General features: G+C 45.1%; 1 protein-coding gene across 11 annotated transcripts in view; it reads left to right on the top strand.

Moving 5' to 3' along the window:
* The window catches only part of scn1laa (sodium channel, voltage-gated, type I-like, alpha), a 229,341-nt gene that overhangs the window by 19,996 nt on the left and 187,750 nt on the right, over positions 1–21,595 (top strand). For 8 of the 11 annotated variants that reach the window (XM_070875524.1, XM_070875520.1, XM_070875525.1 and 5 more), the window contains exons 2-6: positions 5,149–5,267; positions 10,356–10,445; positions 11,927–12,055; positions 12,923–13,014; positions 14,244–14,498. In XM_070875524.1, the coding sequence (XP_070731625.1) occupies positions 5,149–5,267; positions 10,356–10,445; positions 11,927–12,055; positions 12,923–13,014; positions 14,244–14,498 (685 nt within the window). Of the gene's footprint in view, positions 1–5,148; positions 5,268–10,355; positions 10,446–11,926; positions 12,056–12,731; positions 12,824–12,922; positions 13,015–14,243; positions 14,499–21,595 lie in introns of all 11 variants that reach the window. The other 3 variants (XM_070875526.1, XM_070875519.1, XM_070875527.1) reach the window with 1 other exon arrangement.

The raw sequence follows: 21,595 nt of genomic DNA, 5'->3' as shown, positions 1-21,595 counted from the left end.
GGCAGGTACATCAGGAGCGGCGAGATCGGGGCGAAGGAGCGGCGAGAGATTGTAGAGAGATGTGATCAGGGCCCAGGAGAGGCGCGAGTTCGGGGCCCAGAAGAGGCGAGGGCCCAGGGGCAGCACGGGCCAGCCCACACTGTGATATGTGTGCGCACTAGGTCCGTGTAGCAGAGCAGGTCTCCAGTTGTCTTGGTTCATCCTTGCTACTGGACCAAGACCTAGCTCTGTCAAGCCCGTGTGGTGGCTAGTGTGCAATGGTCACCACACGTTTAAAAAAAAATCCAAGCACAGGCATGTTCCACCCTTCAAGATTTAGTTCGGACCTGGAATTTTAGGTCCATCATTGAAACACCTGTGAACTTTTTGACGTAGAAGCAAGTCATCCTCGGTTCGAGGGATTGCCTATGATGATGCCTATGATGATGATATAAATTGTGTGACGGTCTCTAAATCTGGACCTGAGGCTATCACATAAAAATTGGCAGTTTTAAACTTCTTAACTGTTTAATGATTTGAAGTAGAAATTGCTATCTCTATGGCAACAATGCTGGAGACACCTTGCAATTGGACTGCATTAATTAACACTATTCAAGTTTTAAAAGGTACAAAATAGCGTTTGGTTGCCACAAAGATAGTCGGACTTTCACAATTTAATAGGCTAATTAACCTCAATAATTCCAATTTAATTCACATCAACATTTTATTAACTAAACACAGTTCATAACAGATAACATAATCAAGTCAGCATGTGGTTACAAAAACCCAGTAAATTACATCACCCTTCTTCAGGCAATTTCTATATGGTTGTAAAAAAATATTGAATATAACTGAAGTAAATTCATTTGCACAAATCAAATCAAAGTGTCTTGGAATGTTCAAATTAAATAACAGGCACCATAGCAACCGTAACTCCAAGGCAAAACTTATCTTTTTTTTTAAACAAACTGGAGCCAAAATTGCCCTCTGCCCTGTTTGGAGTGAATTATTCAAATTTTGATCGCCTGGCGGGAGTCAGAGGGAAGAGCCAGAAAATTCAGCTCCTTACCTCTGACACCGCCTCCCAGTGCTTTGGGGCGCTATTTGAAGTGTTGTAGGGGTGGGTTCGAATGTCCATCCCCTTCACTTAAATGAGAGGGATGCTGCGAGTCCTACGTCGAGCCCACTAGGCCACCAAGGAGGGTTTCGGCCAGGCCAGTGGCACAGTACCCAAGAGTGGGTGATGGGCTGCCTGTTGGCAACCCGACCGAACCAGTGGCCGCCATTGTCGGGCTGACTCAGGAGTTGGCCGACAATTAAAACAAAATGGCGACCATGGCAGTGCGCCCTCCCTTTAAGGGTGGCGGCACTGCTCAGCCACTGGCAGCTTCCCGCCGTGCAAAGTTGTTGAGGGCACTGACCTGCGGCGGCCGCGCTCCATGGGGCAATTTTCCCTGCGGGATGGAAAAGGGTTCGCCGCCAGACGGAAGACGTCAGCACGTAGCCAACAAGGGGTTGGAGCGCCAGGCAGGGCAGAAACATGGGGCGTGCCGGAAACATAGAGAAAACAAACTTAAAAGAGCATATTCTTACAGAAAAGACATTGATTAAAATGCTTAAAATACTACACATTCCTCAAAGACAAGACTACAATGGATTAAACTGCTTTTTAATCTTAACATTCATAGCTCTGCAAACTTCCACACATTCACACACACTTTTAAACTCACTTCCAGCTAATGTATTTTTCATTTGTCCCGCACTATGTCGGTTCCCATGCTGTTGGTTCAGGACCCCACCTAAGACACTGGTGAACTCCTCTACCTTTTGTTTAAACTTTGATTTAAACCCTCCTGCTCTTCTTGCTTGGCTTTACATTTTTCCACTTTGTCTAGATTGTAGAGCATATCCCTGTTTGTGCTCTCGTCATGGCTATGATCTCAATCCCGAGAGACAATTACCTCCCAATTTACGCTTGGTGGCACCTGAAGGGTTGGCTACCTTTCGATAACTCGGTTCATAACCAATTGGCCCCTTCGTTCCCCTTCCCATTTCAGGCTTGAGCTTATCCCTTCTCCCATCGGAAACTAGTCAATCCAGTAACACGGTCATCTCCAAACCTTTAACTCCAGCCCGACCAGGTGACGCCAATGTTTGTGGATTTTTTAGTGATTATCATCGCAACAAAGGTTGTTAGTTTGGTGACAATAATTCCGCTTGTGATTCAAGCACGAGTGTTTTTTATAATAACAAGCTTTATTACAGTGTCTGATTTGGTCTTTCGTTTATATTAAATGACATGCAAATAATACAAAAGCAAAATACACTGGATGCTGGAAATCTGAAATAAAAACAAAGTGCTGGAAATACTCAGCAGGTCAGGCAGCATCTGTGGCGAAAAGTTAACGTTTCAGATCGATGACCTTTCGACAGAACAGGAAAAAGTTAAGAGATGTAACAGGTTTTAAGCCAGTACAGAGGCAGGGAAAGGTGGGAGGATGGTAAAGAACAGAAGGGGAGGTCTGACAGGGTGGAAAGCAGAAGAGATTAAATGGCAAAAGATATGATGGTGCAGGCAAAAGGAGATTGTAATGGGACAAGTAAAGAAACAAAAGATGATGGCGTAAATGGGAATACATGACTGACAGCAGCTGTCCGAAAAAATGGGGGCAGAGGTTATGATCTGAATTTTTGAACTCAAATGTTGATTCGGAAGGCAGTAAAGTGCCTAGAATAACGAGGTGCGGTTCCTCGAACTTACGCTGAGCTTCATTAGAACAGTGTAGGGTAGGAGGCAGAGAGGTCAGAGCGAATTTGGGGCGATGAATTCAAATGACAGGCGACTGGAAGCTTGGTCATACTAGCGGATTGAATGGAGCTGCTCCGCAAAGCGGTCACCCAATCTGCATTTAGTTTCCCAAATATAGAGGAGACCACATTGTGAACAGCGAATACAGTATACTAAATTGACAGAAGTACAAGTAAATTGCTGTTTCATCTGAAAGGAGGGTTTGGAGCCCTGGACTGAAGGGAGGAGGTAAAATGGCAAGTGTTGCATCTCTTGTGCTTGCATGGGAAAGTGCCGTGGGAATGGGAGGGGATGTTGGGAGTGATTGAGGAGTGAACTGGGGTGTCACGCAGGGAATGGTCCCTTCGGAATGCTGAAAGGGAAGAGAAAGGGAGGGGATGGGAAAGTGCGTTTGGTGGTGGCATCACACTGAGGCTAGTGAAAATTGTGGAGGATGATCCATTGAATGTGAAGGCTGGTGGGGTGGAAGATGAGAACAAGGGTCACCCGATCATGGTTTTGGGAGGGAGAGGAAGGGGCGAGAGCAGAAGTGCGGGAAATGGGACGGACACGGTTGGAGGGCCCTGTCAACCACGGTGGTGGGGAATCCTTGGTCGAGGAAAAAAGAAGACATAGCGGAAGCACTGGTATGGACTGTGGCATCCTCAGAATAGATGCGACGACGGCTGAGAAACTCAGAAAATGGACTAGAGTCCTTACAGGAAGCAGGGAGAGAAGAAGTGTAGTCAAGGTAGCTGTGGGATTCTGGGCTTATAGTGAATATTGGCGAACTGGATATCGAGGAACAGCACCTCATCTTTTGATTAGGCACTTTACAGCTTTCCGGATTCAACATTGAATTCAATAATTTCGATCATAACCTTTGCCCCCATTTTTTCGGACAGCAACTGTTGGTAATGACTCTGCTATTCATTGTTACATCTCCTCTAGACCCATCTTATGTTTCTTTACTTGTCCCATTGCCACCTCCTTTTGCTTTACACCTTCATACCTTTTGTCATTTAATCTCTCCTGCCTTCCACCCGATCACAGACTTTCCCTTTGATCTTCACCCCTCCTTTCCCTGTCTCCGTACTTGCTTAAAATCTATTACATCTCTAACTTTCTCCAGTTCTGACGATAGGTCATCGACCTGAAACATTAACTCTGTTTCTCTCTCCACAAATGCTGCTTGACTGAGTATTTCCAGCATTTTTTATTTATATTATTATACGACCTGGTCTGGGTACCTCCAAGAATGGTCACTGATGTCAGAGAACAACACAAGTCCTGGAGTGACCAGCTCCCACCCTCTGCATTGCTCCTGACCCTCGAGAATACCCTGAAGTTAAAGGGAACCTGGTTCTATTCTTATATACAATAATACAACCTTGGCTTGTGCTTACATAATACATAGTTTGCACGTTTAGCTGAGCTGACAGATCAACCATGATCTTATTAAATGGCGAAGCAGGCTCAATGGGCCAAATGGCCTATTCCTGCTCCTATTTCTTATTTCTTCTGTTCTTATAATCTTTTCAGTTTTAGCCCCTATGCTACAAGCTTTGTTTGTAGTACAATAAGTGCTTAGACCAAATGTTTATCCCGTTCCTTAGACCTGTTGTTCATATATAGAGCCAAGATTACATTCCCTTTCTCACACCTTTGCTCTACCACTTAAAATGCTAAAAGAAAAGAATGCTGGTATAGATTGACTTTTAAATCATTTTTAAAACATTCTAACATTGATTATATTCAAGACGGAGACTAAGGGAACCAAGTGATATGGGGATAGAGCAGAAAAGTGGATTTGAAGTAGATCAGCCCTGATCTTATTAAATGGTGAAGCTGGCTTGCATATGGCTTACTCCTGCCCTTATTTCTGATGTTCTTGTGTTCTTACTTCAAGCAATCCTAAATTGTCAAAACATATCTACTAGTTATTGAACATAACAAAATGGTTTGATAACTTGTGTGTATTTAGAAGTTATTTCAGCTGGTAAGCAGTTCTTCTGTAGAAGAGATAAAATAATCATTATGAGTAGAGAGCAAATAGCAGATGCATGCTGCCACAATTTGATTTTAACATAACTTTTGCACACTGAATGTTACATGTCAAAGGTGACTGTTTTGTTTCATTTAGTCTAAATGTAAAATGAATTGCCCAGGAGGATTTTTTCCATTAGTAATCCTGAAATATTTGTACACAACATTTTCCTGAACTCATCAGTGTTTTTGGAAAGGAATACTGAAAATGAATGCTGATAGTGTTCAGTCGGTTTGTGCAAGAAAACCTGTGACATGTAAAATGTGTTTCATTGCTCAATATATATATGTCTACACTTGATTATTATAATCACGCTTGTCATTTTATTTTACAGACCTTTATAGTATTGAACAGAGGGAAGGCAATCTTCCGATTTAGTGCCACACCTGCCTTGTACATTTTAAATCCTTTCAATCCTTTAAGGAAAATAGCTATTAAGATTTTGGTACATTCATATCCTTTATGTGGTATATTTTACTATCTACAAAGCCTATACATGATAAAGAGCGACAAAACCTCATTTCACATTGCACATGGAATGTGTCGGAACTGTTAAAATTCACACCTGGTCAGCCTGCATAGAAATTGCACCAAATTGTGTCCTGTTTTTAATAATCCAGTAATTCCAGACAGCCATATTTAGAATAGCTGCCTTTTAAGTTCTTTAACAAAAGTAATCTTGTGTATCAGAAAAAAGTGTGATCCAAGAACAGAGCTTCTTTCTGAATTTTACAATAGCTTACGTTGTAGTGCAGCTGTACGTTTTCCCTATATGGCATTTGGAGGTGCCCACATTGATGACAACGTACAGGAGTCGTTACCCAACGGCAATGCTTCTGAGACTGCTCCAGCGGTCACCCAATATGGTGGGTCACTGTCAAGAGGGAGCTTGCCATTTCCCGGATGCAAAATATCAATGGTACCACAGTGGGACTCCCACTGCAGTTTCAGAAGAGGTAGCTGCACAGTTAAAGGGGAAGAAATGTCACAAAGATCTGCCCATTAGCTGCCTTGTATGCCTTGGAAGACATGGGGCCCAAATTTGGTGAAGGTCCCCGCCTGCCCAAGTGCCACCCAAAGGACTGCCGATGGCCACCGAGGTACCTGACAGTATTTTTGGCGGGGTTTTCATCAAAAAGTTCCTTCAAAGGGTGGCGGGCAGTAAATGAGGGACTTATGCTGCCAATCTGGGCAGCAGCCGGCGGGAGCTCCCAATCTCGGCAGCAAAGGCGCTTGGCGCCCAAGTGCCGCCGAGGATGGAGTCAGGCCTACGGAGAGTTGAAGACCTGTAAAAAAAAAAGCATTAAAAAAAAACATCGGAAGACCTTCGGGGGACCCCATAAAGGTAAATCCCTGTAAAGAAAAAAAGAAAAAAATGTTTACTCACCTTTTTTTACAGCTCTGAATACCTACTGTCGGGGACAGACCAGCCTCCTCGCAGCGGTCCACCCTGTTCTGCCGCCGACTCCCGCCCGCACCAATCTGGCATTTAGGCAGGCAGGAGTCCACTTATGCCACTCGGCCATCCGCTGACGTCAGCGGGTGGTTCCCAGTGGCTCTCCCCTCTTGCCCTCTCCAGCCCAGATCGAAACTGGCACTGGGCGGAACCAGAGGAGGATTATCAGCAGCAGTGGGTGCTGAGTGCATCAATTTTGGGCCTATGGAGTGTTATAAAGCAAAGTAAGTGAGGGGCTAGAATGGAGCATGGGGAGGTCGCTACAAAGCCTTATGCTTCGATGGGGGATATCAAGGCTATTACCATTGCTTCCCGATGCATACCACCATCTTCCTCATGGTACCCTTGGATAGCACAGGCAGAAGCTTGTCATGCGCACTATTATGACCAATGTTCTATGTTTATGACCATAAGTAATTCTCTAGAGTGGAGTGTAGAGTAAATACAAAGGGGTCGAAATTGCCCTGTTTATCGAGGCCCGTTGACACCTCTGGGGGGGAGGGGGAGGGTTCTACCGGCTCCCACGAAATTGCACAGGAGTTAGCGGAGGTCGGTAGTGCCCCGGGCTGCCGTGCGTACTGGCGATGATGTCATTGATGTGCGTGGGACCCCTTTCCACCCAGCGGCGGACATTGGGCAGTATATTACGAGGCTGCTGCGAACGGTGTCAGTGCTCGCCTCACAGGTCGCGAATCGGGCTTACATCTACTCGCGGGACTGAAGTTAAAGGGAAGGTCAGGAGTGTCCCGCATCGCCATCTTGCCGGTTTAGCTGACTCACCTGTTGGCCTGATGTCTTCCTCTGTTGCGTGGTCCGTGCCGCCATTGTGCAGCCCGGCACTCTGTTTTGGGTGCCGGGCTACGGCTTCGGTGCCACACCGCCCTGGTGGCCCAGTGAGGCCATCAGAGACCCGGCAGAGTGTCAGCGACCCTCCCCTTTAACCGAACGGGAGGGGCGTTGAAACACATCGGCGCTACGCAGAGCTGCCGCGTAGTGCTGACCAACGCGCCCCAGTAGTGCCCCGGAACCCACCCCAGCAGGAAGTGGAGCATGCGAGATTGCACAATTTCGCGGCCGGGCGAGACTGCTCAGCAGGCGCAGGAAGTTCCGCCCCGAGTCAGTTTCCATCCCCAATTGGGGCGCAGGGGAATTTCGCTCCGGTAGTATTTTGTGTATTACTGAATTAAGAATATTGTTAATTTTAATACAAGACAGAGTTTTCATAGCTTGTAAAGAATACAGTATCCAAGTTAGGGACCTGAACCCTGCCCTGCCACAATTTCAATGCGGTGGGTAAGGGAGGAAATGCAGTTTGTGCAGTGAGTTGATAGTAGGCTTCACCACCTTAATTTTCCATCATTCTCCACTGATATTCCACCCAAAATCGCAGCAGATAATCCAGCCCTATAGTCTGTTAGCATATTATGTATAGTAAAGTCAAATGTTTCAGGGTCAAACTATTTTGTTGGTATCCAAGAGGGCAATCTGGGCAGAAGTGCCCTACTTGCCGAGGAGCGCCAATGGATTAGGTCACTATATTTAAGTTTTATTGTGTGGGGCTATAATCTTAGCTTTCCTCTCGTCAGCCTACCTCTCGCTTAGCATAACTGTGCTGTTTGGTATGCATAACGGGGCTCTTTCAGCCTTCAAGGAAGGGTTCTCTGCTTGCTGTCTATTATCAAGACCATGTCCATTTGGAATAAATGTCGTTTAAAAAGAGCTTCCTACTCATCCCAGGTTCTGATTCAATTCATGGCAAGTAGTCCTGGGAGATTCCTGTTGCACCAGATTGGAGAGAAGACTTACAGGTGTAGTGTATCTTCAGAAAGGAAATATTTTTTTGAAAATGCTCGGATCTATTCATAGATTCCACAATCAGCGAATTAGATCAAAGGTCTTCAGTCCTGCCACATCCAGTCGAGAATGGTAGTGGATCATTAAACAACTAACGGAAGGAAGAGGCTCCATGAATATCCATGAGTACAAAAAACAAGGTTAAAGCGATTACAACCATCTTCAGCCAGAAGTGCCGAGTGGATGATCCATATCTGCATCCTCCTCAGGTCCCCACCATCACACAAGCCAGTCTTCAGCCAATTCACTCCATGTGATATCAAAAAACGGCTGAGCACACTGAATACAACAAAGACTATGTGCCCCGACAACATCCTGGCTGTTGTGTTCAGTGCCATTCGCAATTCCTCAGAAAATGAAACAGTCCATGCCCACATGCAGCAAGACCTTGATGACATTCAGGCTTGGGCTGATAAGTGGCAAACATAGAAAATAGGTGCAGGAGTAGGCCATTCGGCCCCTCAAGCCCGCACCACCATTCAATAAGATCATGGCTGATCAATCACCTCAGTTCCCCTTTCCTGCTTTCTCTCCATATCCCTTGATCCCTTTAGCCATAAGGGCCATATCTAACTCCCTCTTGAATATATCTAACGAACTGGCCTCAACAACTTTCTGCGGTAGAGAATTTCACAGGTAACAACTCTCTGAGTGAAGAAGTTTCTCCTCATCTCGGTCCTAAATGGCTTACCCCTTATCCTTAGACTGTGATCCCTGGTTCTGGACTTCCCCAACATCGGGAACATTCTTCCTGCCTCTAACCTGTTCAATCCCGTCAGAATTTTATATGTTTCTATGAGATCCTCTCTCATTCTTCTAAATTCCAGTGAATATAAGCCTAGTCGATCCAGTCTTTCCTCATATGTCAGTCCTGCCATCCCGGGAATCAGTCTGGTGAATGTTCGCTGCACTCCCTCAATAGCAAGAATGTCCTTCCTCAGATTAGGAGACCAAAACTGTACACAATATTCAAGGTGTGGCCTCACCAAGGCCCTGTACAACTGCAGTAAGACCTCCCTGCTCCTATACTCAAATCCTCTCACTATGAAGGCCAACATGCCATTTGCCGCCTTCACCGTCTACTATACCTGCATGCCAACTTTCAATGACTGATGTACCATGACACCCAGGTCTCGTTGCACCTCCCCTTTTCCTAATCTGCCTCCATTCAGATAATATTCTGTCTCCCTGTTTTTGCCACCAAAGTGGATAACCTCACATTTATCTACATTATACTGCATCTGCCATGCATTTGCCCACTCACCTCACCTGTCCAAGTCACCCTGCACCACACAAGTGCCAGGCAATGACTATCTCCAACAAGTGAGAGTCCAAACACCACCCCTTGACATTCAATGGCATTACCATCGCCAAATTCCGCACCATGGACATCCTGGGAGTCACCATTGACCAGAAACTTAACTGGACCAATCACATAAATACTGTGGCAACAAGAGCAGGTCAAAGACTGGGGATTCTGCGGCGAGTGACTCACCACCTGTCCCCCCAAAGCCGTTTCACCATCTGCAAGGCACAAGTCAGGAGTGTGATGGAATACTCTCCATTTGCCTGGATGATGGCAGCCCCAACAACACTCAAGAATCCCGATACTATCCAGGACAAAGCAGCCCACTTGATTACCACCCCATCCACCACCTTAAACATTTACTCCCTGCACCACCAATGCACCGTGGCTGCACTGTGTACCATTTACAAGATGCACTGCAGCAACTCACCATAGCTTCCTCAGCAGCACCTCCCAAACCTGTGACCTCTACCACCTAGAAGGACAAGGGCAGCAGGCGCATGGGAACACCATCACCTGCAAGTTCCCCTCCAAGTTACACACCATCCTGACTTTGAAGTATATCGCCATTCCTTCATCGATGCTGGGTCGAACTCCTGAAACTCCCTAACGGCACTGTGGGAGTACCTTCACTACACAGACTGCAGCGTTGCAAGAAGGTGGCTCACCACGATCTTCTCAAGGACAGTTAGGGATGGGCAATAAATATTGGCCTTGCCAGTGACACCCACATCCCATGTACGAATAAAAAAAAAGAAACCCTAATAGTTGTATTTTAATAGGTCTGAAATATATTAGATCCCGAAATGGAGCCTTATCCCTTTAAGATTCTTATTCTTCCTTATTTTATTATAAATGTGATTGAAATTCAAAGTACTTTGTTTTATGAATGTTATTATGTTTGCTTTCCTTGACTACATCTTACATTGTTCAGCATGCTTATCATGTGCACTATTCTGACCAATTGTGTGTTTATGACCATGAAAAATCCTCCAGACTGGTCGAAGAATGTAGAGTAAGTGGATTTTGTGGAATATTGAGTTTACAATATTGTTAATATTAAAACAAGAGAGTTTTCATAACAACGAATACAGTATCAATGTTTTGCCTCAGGTAAAATTAATTCTTTGTTTAATCTGGAAAATAGATTTTAATAGGTTACCTACAATTCCATGCACTTTCATTTTTGATAATCTCTTTTGTGGAACCTTAACAAATGCCTTCTGGATGCCCATATAGACAACATCCATAGACATCCTGTCAGTGACCTCCTCAAAAATCTCAGCCCATTTTACTGTGATCAAATTATTTCTCATCACTTTGAAGTTTTCCTTAATTAAATTTAAAACATTGGCTTGTAATTATCCTGCCTCCCTCTCAAACCAAATATCAGATTCAATCTATTTCCACAATTCTCCCTTACTGTCAGATTGTTAACTAATTCTGGTTTGTTACTCATCACTAAATCTAGTATAGATTTGCACTATTCTGATTGCACATATTGGCTGGAATTTTCTGCTGATAAACGGTTTGGGGGCAGGGGGCCTGGGAGGCCATATTTCCCGCAGGCCCTTCCAACTTTAACATGCCGACATTTGCACGTGAGGCCTCGGATTCGCGCCTGCAGCCAGCCAGATTAAGAGGCTAGCTGGCTGCGTGCGGGTAGGCCTGCAGTTGCAGAGAGGGAGTGAGGATTCGGTCCAGTCAGGGACCGCGGTGGGGGGGTGGGTCAACGGGGGCTTCAGCCGGAGCATTGGGGAGGAGAGCGGATTGGGGCCAGCCACCGAAGGTGTTCAGAGGCCGTGTGAAGGGGTCTCCGATCGCAGGGCGGGGGCGGTGGTTCGATAGGGACCCTGGATCTAGGAGGTAAGTATCAAGCCACTGGAACAGTCCCCGCCTCGGTTTAACTAGCAGGTTTCACGAGTTGTGTGAAACCCGTCCACTTGCAGTTAAAAACAAAATGAGGTTTTAAAAAAAAGAGGCTTCCAGTCTCATTATAATGTTTAAATTGGTCACCCCTCCCCCCCCCCCCCCCCCACCCCCACCGATCCCACCTCCATTAAAACCAGATGTTGGAGGGTTGGAGGCGGGATCAAGTTGGGAATCCTATTTGTAACAATTTAACTGCCATCACGTTCCAAATCCACCTGTTTTAGGGGAAGATTCCGGCCATTGTTCCAGTAAACTGACCCATTCACAGGTTTACTTTACATGGAAAGGAATTATGTTAAAATATACTGAAAGTCCTTCTTGTTCTCTTAAATTTGATTTGGACTCAAGTCTCGGAAATTAACTTGCAAATGAATAATAGAAAAAAAATTGTAGTTCCAGAATTCAATTACAATTAATGTAATAGAACCGAAGGACGTTCTTATATCAGGAATCATTAATAAAGATCACAGCTTTTTTAGACTGAAACTTATGGAAGTTGCCCTTTTTAGTGAAATTTGCCGATGAAAATAACTGAACAGCTTTTTTTTGTTATAATTCTATTAGGTACACCTTCACTGGTATTTACACATTTGAATCGCTTGTAAAAATTCTTGCAAGGGGCTTCTGTTTAGAGAGTTTCACTTTTCTTCGCGATCCATGGAACTGGCTGGATTTCAGTGTCATTCTTATGGCGTAAGTACTTACAAAAAACATCAAATATATTCTATGCTGTTTTCCTTTGGGGGCATTCCTTGAAAGCATAACTGTAGAATGATAAATTCAAAATACAGTCAAGTACAATGAGTTGATTTATTCGTGATAAACAGCAGTAACATTTCTATCAAAGGTGCTGCTTGGTCAAGAAAAATCCAGATCAATTGTTTGAGAAGTACATTTTGATTTATTTATATCTATCATCACCCCTTGACTCAGTGGATGAATGTACAACGTGGTGCAAAATTGAGCCATACTGACTAGGAAGGCCCCAGCTTAGATCCCCGGTTGGTGCTAATTTAACTGATTTCACCTGGGGTAACAGTGGAATGCTGTAGTTGGTGCCATTGTTCTTGGGCGAGGGAGAGATAAACATTTGGCTATTGCATGTTGGATAAGGTCAATATTAGCCTCCATGTTTGAATAGTCTGGCAATATTCGGTGTCTAGGTTTACACATGAAGAATAGCAATTTGTTTTGGGTACCAGAGGGCTGCCAGCACCTATGGAACTGTACCCTAACATAAGTTACTATCTTCTAGACAATCTAAGAAGGAAAACAAAAATACAGATACAATCACCAAAGTGAAAGACCAAGCATTGTAATTATATTAAAAAGCTTTGAAAGCCAAAATAACTGTGATTTAATTCTACAGGTATGTAACAGAATTTGTAAACCTAGGCAATGTTTCAGCTCTTCGAACTTTCAGAGTATTGAGAGCTTTGAAAACTATTTCAGTAATACCAGGTAAGAAGTGATTGGTGTAAGATGCTAGCAGGTCCCATGTACCACCAACTGTATCTTTGTGTCCTGTCATTGTGTTTGTGTGTGTCCTCCCCATTACAGATATGTGACAGAGTTTGTGGACCTGGGCAATGTCTCAGCGTTGAGAACATTCAGAGTTCTCCGAGCTTTGAAAACAATTTCTGTCATTCCAGGTGAGAGCTAGATTAAACACTGAGGCTGATCTTTTTTCTTGCAATTAAAAATAAAACACAAAAGCCGGAATCAGAGAAAATATTTTAAATGATAGAATTCCTTGTTTTTGAACGTGTTTTTATTTGTTTGTAGATTCAGCCTTGACGTTTAATAATTTCTTGAATGAGACATTGCAATATCCAGCATGAGTGGTTTGCATCCTGTGATGTCTAGTTTTCCCTTCCCTATTCTGCAAATTACTCAGTGCATTCTGCAAATCGTCTTTGTTGAAATGATGCACCTTTTCTATAAATCAGATGTCATGCATAAACAATACAAATACAAAATCAAGACATTGAAAAAAATGATTACTTAATAATATGCAAACGTAGAGATGAGAAAACAAAATACTGCACATCAGCATGATAAATGCATGAAAGCTTAATCAATTTAGGGCATCGTTTGTACTCCAAACCATTAAAAACTTTTACAACACAGCTCCTTGTTATGAGTGGGTATTTGGAGATGGTCACTATCTGTGCTCATTTATAGGTTGTGACAATAGCGTGAGACAGATGTAATTTAGATTAGTCACTGTTCAATATTGCAAAAATATATGAAATGAAATGAAAATAAATGAAATGTTATATCAGTTGAGTTGAATGAGTTCACGAAATACAAAACACAAAATAAAAATTGTGTTGCTCCACACAAACAGCCATCTTATTAAGAATCTATACAGCTACATTCTTTCACATTCACAAGTTAGATCAATGTACATGAAGTTTCATTCAACGACACAAATGCTGCAGCTTTCCATTTGTTATTACAGTATTTCAGGTCATTCATTATATTTAGCTTAGTTTCAGCAAATTCTTACTTAAATGTAAGTTAATTCTGGCAATTTAGCTTTTGCATGAGATTGACTAATACAATACATGAAGAACTGATGATTTCTTGCATGATCTAATGATCATCATCAGCATAGGCAGTCCCTCGAAATCGAGAAAGACTTGCTTCCACTCTAAAAGTGAGTTCTCAGGTGGCTGTACAGTCTAATGCGGGGATTACAGTCTCTGTCACAGGGGGGACAGACAGTGTTTGAAGGAAAGGGTGGGTGGGAAGCCTGGTTTGCTGCGTGCTCCTTCCTCTGTCGGCACTTGATTTCTGCATGCTCTCGGCGACGAGACTCGATCTGATGAGTATGCTTATTATAAAAGATCACAGAAGAGCCTTATGTTTTTTGCAGGTCTCAAGACCATTGTGGGTGCCCTGATCCAGTCAGTGAAGAAACTGGCCGATGTAATGATTCTGACTGTTTTTTGTTTAAGTGTATTTGCACTAATAGGACTGCAGCTGTTCATGGGAAACTTAAAACATAAATGTGTACGTTGGCCAGTTGCCATCTCTTTTAATGCAAGTAACAGTTCATTTGACCTAAATGGCACCATGATGAATAAGACAGTGAACACAGTCAACTTTGAGAAATACATCCTAGAAAAAGGTAAGCACTTAATGTTCATATTAGCTAATTTATCTGGATGTAATTGAGTCAGGTGTCAGCGCTATATTTGATCTTAGTTTTTAAGTCAAAGATGAATAAAGATTTTAAGGGAAATTATTATTTCTCAATGTACAGTGTGAGCACAATAAAAATGATTAGAGAATATAGACATAAAAATAAGTCTGTACTGCTTTATTCAGCAGAACAAACATTGCCACTCAAAGGCCCCCCATCCAATGGCTCGGTGACTTTATCCTCTGAAAGTGAGCCATAATGGTTGAAGGCTATAATTCGTCTCAGTGCTCCTGGGTTAGGCAAGGAAAAATAGTAGATGTACCTGCTCGGATTGAGAGCCTCCATTGATCCTTGGATAAAGATCGAGTCATGCTTAAGTGTGATGCCACTTTGTGGTTCAATAGTCATACATGAGTAATTGCCACAGGGCCAAAGTATCAGCGTGCCAATGGAACCATAATCTATATAAGGGGTCAATATCTTCATGGGAGGAGGAGAGAATATTTTTAAAGAAAAAAATATTTAAAAAATGGTGCCTCGTTTTTGGATTGGGCAGATTTCGGAAAAATTATTAAATATTTTTGAGAAATTATCTGGTACACTAACATTTCAGGTTCTACAACATGAATCTTATTAGAACCAGCTGTATACAGTATATTCTAAGCACATTTCATTTAGGATCTTTACAGTCACCTGAAACAGGAGATCTAGTAGTTTGTGGTAAATCTAAACCCAGCTCCCAGAGGTGAATAGTCGTCTGGAAAATTGTTCAGTCACTGAGGTCCATGCAATCAGCTTGGCTCGAGCTCTGATTTATAAAGACACAATTCTGTTTAGAAGTTGTTGCTCCCCAAGCACCATAACTTTACTAAATCAGAGTTTGTATTAGTGATATCTATATTGTTCAGTCAAATGCATTTTACCATACAGTGCCACCAAACTAAGAGAAAAATATAGCTCTTCTTTTTCTTTTTTTGCTGATGTTTGAACTTGGAAGATTTGTGTGATTATTTTTATTTACTCAGCAATTTTCTCTGCATATTTGTCTCCATTTCCTGAAGACATTACTGGGATTCAGTTCCACAGAAACCAAACCCCTTCCAATCATTCGCACAAGTGGCCATTGTTCAGTGAACCTTACGTGCTGGCAAGTTGTGGAAGCATCACTGCCAACCCTAATTCTGTCTGCATCCAACATCTCTCTATACATTAGAGATTACTGGATAGTAAGATTGGGAGCTCTGCCCAATTTACTCGACACTAAACCAGGGCACCCTGGCTGAGACTAGTTAACTAATTACAAGTTGAGGATTGAACCTGGAATCTTCCTGGTCTATATGTTTCAGCTACTCACTTGATAAACTTATTGTGTTATCAGGCGAGTTGTGTATGACTACTTTTGATGTACTGTGCCATGTTCTTTAAGACACACCCTTTTATTATTAGTTATACCATACATGCTGGATCATTTTCATTTTATTTCTATTTCTGCTGAATTAAATTGTAGATTTGAAATATTGGTATTTGTCATGTTTGCAACTACAATGTAACACCACTGCATTACTGTATACACTCAACTTAGATGCACACCTTGACCACAGGGGGAGATCTTGTGGGAGACACTCGTTACCTGATCACACAGGTATATAAAAAGAGGTCCCAAGCAGGGTTATCACTTCTGGAATCCTGTAATAAAGAGTTAATGTCACAGAGTGGCCTTGTCCCTGGAATGTGCCTCGTGTGGTTTCATGCTGTAGAGTAAGGACTTTACATTGGCGACGAGAAACGGGAATTCATGACCCACGAGAATGGCCACAGAGGAACAGTACTGTGTTGGGGAAGACTTGGACGATTTTGTTGAGAGGCTTCAGCAAAGCTTCGTTATGAAAGACTGGCTGGGGGATGCAGCGGCCGACAAGCGACGGGCTCATCTCCTGACCAGCTGCGGGCCAAAGACTTATGCGCTCATGAAGGACTTACAGGCACCCGAAAAGCCGTCGGACAAAACCTTTGAAGAGCTTAGCAAATTAATTGGGGAGCACCTCAAACCGGTGAGCAGCAGACACATGGCTCGACACAGATTCTACACCCATCGACGTCGTGAAGGACAGAGCACACCGGACTTTGTAGCGGACCTCCGGCGTTTGGCCAGCCTCTGTAAGTTCACAGATGCCTGCAGGGGGAGATGCTCAGGGACTTCTTTATCGAGGGTATCGGTCATGCGGGAATCTTTCACAAGTTAATTGAGACCAAGGACTTGACCTTGGAAGCGTCAGTATTGTTAGCTCAAACTTTCATGGCGGGGGAGGAAGAGACTAAAATGATTTACATGCGCAATTCTGCCTCTAACGCGGCGATGGATCAGGGAGTCAACATCATCAATGCTACTCAGAGCCCCGCAGGCAGGCAGGGGCAGTCCGACATTTACCAGCCAGCAATTGACCCCAGAGCAGGACCTCAACAGAGACAATGGCAGGCTGAACGGACGTTCACGCCATCACAGTGGACAATGCGGTCTGGGATGGGGCCACTGACACCCACTGATAGGGTACTTAAGGGCAGTCAAAGGGACAGTCAGCATGGAATTCCTGGCCACAGCCCTTTTGTCCCCCACAATAGAAACTTTTAACTCAAGCTGGAGGTGTGGGGGAAAACACTCAGCCAGGTCTTGCAGATTCCAACAGTTTGTCTGCAGAAACTGCAATCTCAGTGGCCATTTAGCTCGAATGTGCAGAAAACCTGCAACCAGACTAATATATGAGGCAGATGGACCAGAAGAGGGTTCTGTGAGGCAGGATGACTTTTGGGGCAAATCAATGGATGCCGAGGTTCAGCGGGTCCATGCGGCAAATATTCACAGTTCATACACCAAAACGCCACCAATGATGGGGAGGGTTTTGTTTAACGGTATCCCAGTACGCATTGAGCTGGACACTGGGACCAGCCAGTCACTCATGGGCGTTCAGCAATTTGAGAAGCTATGGCCACTCAAAGCCAGTAGACCCAAATTAGAACGTATTGAGACACAATTACGGACTTAGACCAAAGAAATCATTCCGGTGCTAGGCAGTGCAATGGTGGCTGTCACACACAATGGGTTAGTGAACCGGCTGCCACTCTGGATTGTCCCGGGCAATGGTCCGGCACTGCTGGGGAGGAGCTGGTTAACCGAGATGAACTGGACGTGGGGGGATGTTCACGCAGTGTCCTTGGTGGAGCGAAGTTCGTGCTCACAAGTCCTACAACAATTCGAGTCACTATTCCAACCGGGCATCGGGACTTTCAAAGACACTGAAGTCGTGATACACATCACCCCGGACACCAGGCCAGTGCACCACAAAGCCAGAGCGGTGCCGTATATGATGCGGGAAAAAATCGAGAGCGAATTGGACCGGCTGTTGCGAGAGGGCATCATCTCGCCTGTTGAATTCAGCGACTGGGCGAGCCCCATCGTTCCTGTTCTAAAAATGGATGGCTCGGTCAGGATCTGTGCCGACTACAAGGCCACCATCAATCGGGTGTCCCTACAAGACCAATACCCGCTCCCAAGAACGGAGGACCTCTTCGCCACGCTGGCAGGCGGCAACCTGTTCACCAAGTTGGACTTCACTTCAGCCTATATGACCCAGGAACTGGCCGCTGAATCCAAACTACTGACTACCATCACCATGTACAAGGGATTGTTTGTGTTTACAGGTGCCCGTTTGGCATTCGATCAGTGGCCGCGACTTTTCAACACAACATGGAAAGCCTGCTTAAATCATTCCAGGAACGATCGTATTCCAGGACGACATCCTCATCACTGGTCGAGACACCGAGGAACACCTCCACAACCTGGAGGAGATGCTACGCCGACTGGACTGGGTAGGCCTGCGACTCAAGAAGTCTAAATGCATGTTCGTAGCTCCTGAGATTGAGTTTCTGGACAGGAGGGTTGCTGCAGATGGGATTCGGCCTATCGAATTCAAAACAGAGGCGATTCGATGAGCACCCAGGCCCTGCAACACATCGGAGCTGCGTTCATTCCTGGGACTGTTGAACTATTTCGGGAACTTTCTGCCGAACTTGAGCACGTTGTTGGAGCCGCTACACGTGCTCCTGCGTAAGGGTTGTGATTGGCTTTGTGGGGAATGTCAGGAACGGGCTTTTGATTGGGCGCGAAACCTACTTTGTTCAAACAAGTTGTTGACCCTGTACGATCCCTGTAAACGTTTAGTTCTGACATGTGATGCATCGTTCTGTGGGGTTGGGTGCGTGTTGCAGCAGGGTAATGCTGAGGGTTAGCTACAAGCTGTGGCTTATGCCTCCAGGTCACACTCTCAAGCAGAACAGGGCTATGGGATGGTCGCGAAGGAAGCGCTTGCATGTGTCTATGGTGTAATAAAATGCATCAGTACCTCTTCGATAGGAAGTTTGAATTAGAGACGGACCACAAGCCACTCACATCCCTGTTGTCAGACAGCAAGGCTGTCAATGCCAATGCATCAGCTCGCATACAACGATGGGCTCTCACGCTACCTGCTTATGACTACTCCATCCGGCACTGAAAACTGCGCTGACGCGCTCAGCAGGCTCCCACTGGCCACCACCGAGGGGGCAGCTGAGCAAAGCGCTGAGATGGTCATGGCTGTCGATGCCTTTGACAGTGCAGGCTCCCCCATCACAGCCCGCCAGATCAAAATCTGGACAAACAGAGATCCCCTCCTATCCTTGATTAAGAAATGTGTTCTGACTGGGGATTGGGTGCCCACACACGGAGCATGCCCTGAGGATGTCAGACCGTTCCACAGGCGGATGGATGAGCTCTCCATCCCAAGCCGACTGACTACTATGGGGTAGCCGGGTAGTCATGCCCCAGAAGGGTAGGGAGGCATTCATCAGGGACCTCCACAGTGAGCACCCAGGCATTGTGATGATGAAGGCCATTGCCCGGTCACACGTTTGGTGACCTGGAATTGATTCAGACCTGGAACACTGTGTTCACTGGTGCACGACCTGTGCCCAGCTGGGTAATGCCCCCAGGGAGGCCCCGCTCAACCCGTGGCCCTGGCCCACCAAACTATGGTCACGCATTCACGTTGACTACGCGAGTCCGCATGGGGAAGATGTTCCTGATTGTAGTAGATGCATACTCGAAATGAATCGAGTGAATCATTCTTAATTCATGCACGTCATCCACCACCGTGGAAAGCCGACGTGCGATCTTTTCAACCCATGGCTTGCCGGACATCCTGGTTAGTGATGGCCCGTGTTTCATGAGCTATGAATTCCGGGAGTTTATGTTGGGCAATGGCATCAACCACGTCAGGACTGCGCCGTTCAAGCCGGCCTCCAATGGCCAGGCGGAATGGGCAGTCCAAATCATTAAGCAAGATATGCTCAGGATTCAAGGACCCTCCCTACAATGCCGCCTATCGTGCCTCCTGCTGGGCTATAGATCCTGCCCGCACACGCTCACGGAAATCCCGCCCGCTACTCATGAAAGGGACACTCAAAATTCAGTTGCCCCTCATCCACCCAGTCCTGACCGACAGAGTTGAGGGCAAGCACAAGTCACAAAACGAGTACCATGACCGTAATTCAAGGGGGAGATGTATAGAAATAAATGATCCTGTATTCATCCTCAATCATGCCATGGGGCCCAAATGGCTTGAGGGTACTGTAATTGACAAAGAGGGGAATAGGGTCATCGTGGTAAATCTCAGCAATGGTCAGATATGCCGTAAGCATCTGGACCAAGTAAAAAAAAGGTTCAGCGGGGACACGGAGGAACCTGAAGAAGACCATGAGATGGAGCTCACACTACCGCCAGTGAACATGCAATACGAGCAATCAGAAGAATGCACAGTCCCTGAGGTCAGACCGGACAGGCCGGAATCACCACAGGTGACAGACACTCACGTCAGTGTCCAACAACCAGAGCCCCAACTGCGGCGCTCCACGAGGGAGTGTAGACCGCCTGAAAGACTAAACCTATGATCCCAGTAAGACTTTGGGGGGGGGGGGGGAAGGTGATGTCATGTTTGTAACTACAATGTAATACCACTGCATTACTGTGTACACTCAACTTAGATGCACACCTTGACCACAGGGAGTGAACTTGTGGGAGACACTCCTTCCCTGATCACACAGGTATATAAAGGGAGGTCCCACATAGGGTCATCACTTCTGGAGTCCTGTAATAAAGAGTTAAGGTCACAGAGTGGCCTTGTCCCTGGAATGTGCCTTGTGTGGTTTCATGCTGTAGAGTAAGGACTTTATAGTATTCACCTATTCAAGTATCTCAGTGCTGGGCCCCCAGCTATTTACAATATGCATTAATGATTTGGACGAAGGAATTGAATGTAATATCTTCAAGTTTGCAGATGACACTAAGCTGGGTGGCAGTGTAAGCTGTGAGGAGGATGTTAAGAGGCTGCAGGGTTAGGTGAGTGGGCAAATGCATGGCAGATGCAGTATAATGTAGATAAATGTGAAGTTATCCACTTTGGTGGCAAAAACAGGGAGTCAGAATATTATCTGAATGGTAACAGATTAGGAAAAGGGGAGGTGCAACGAGACCTGGGTGTCATGGTACATCAGTCATTGAAAGTTGGCATGCAGGTACAGCGTGTGGTGAAGAAGGCAAATGGCATGTTGGCCTTCATAGCGAGAGGATTTGAGTATAGGCGCAGGGAGCTCGTACTGCAGTAGTACATGGCCTTGGTGAGGCCACACCTTGAATATTGTGTACAGTTTTGGTCTCCCAATCTGAGGAAGGACATTCTTACTATTGAGGGAGTGCAGCGAAGGTTCACCAGACTGATTCCCGGGATGGCAGGACTGACAGATGAAGAAAGACTGGATCGACTAGGCTTATATTCACTGGAATTTAGAAGAATGAGAGGGGATCTCATAGAAACATATAAAATTCTGATGGGATTGGACAGGTTAGATGCAGGAAGAATGTTTTCGATGTTGGGGAAGTCCAGAACCAGGGGTCACAGTCTAAGGATCAGGGGTAAGCCATTTAGGACCGAGATGAGGAGAAACTTCTTCTTGCAGAGAATTGTGATCCTGTGGAATTCACTACTACAGAAGAT

Source organism: Pristiophorus japonicus, chromosome 3 (assembly GCF_044704955.1).
Source record: "Pristiophorus japonicus isolate sPriJap1 chromosome 3, sPriJap1.hap1, whole genome shotgun sequence".
Lineage (NCBI taxonomy): Eukaryota > Metazoa > Chordata > Chondrichthyes > Pristiophoridae > Pristiophorus > Pristiophorus japonicus.
Note: the sequence above shows the minus strand (reverse complement) of the source record. Positions and strands in the feature narration are given on the sequence as shown.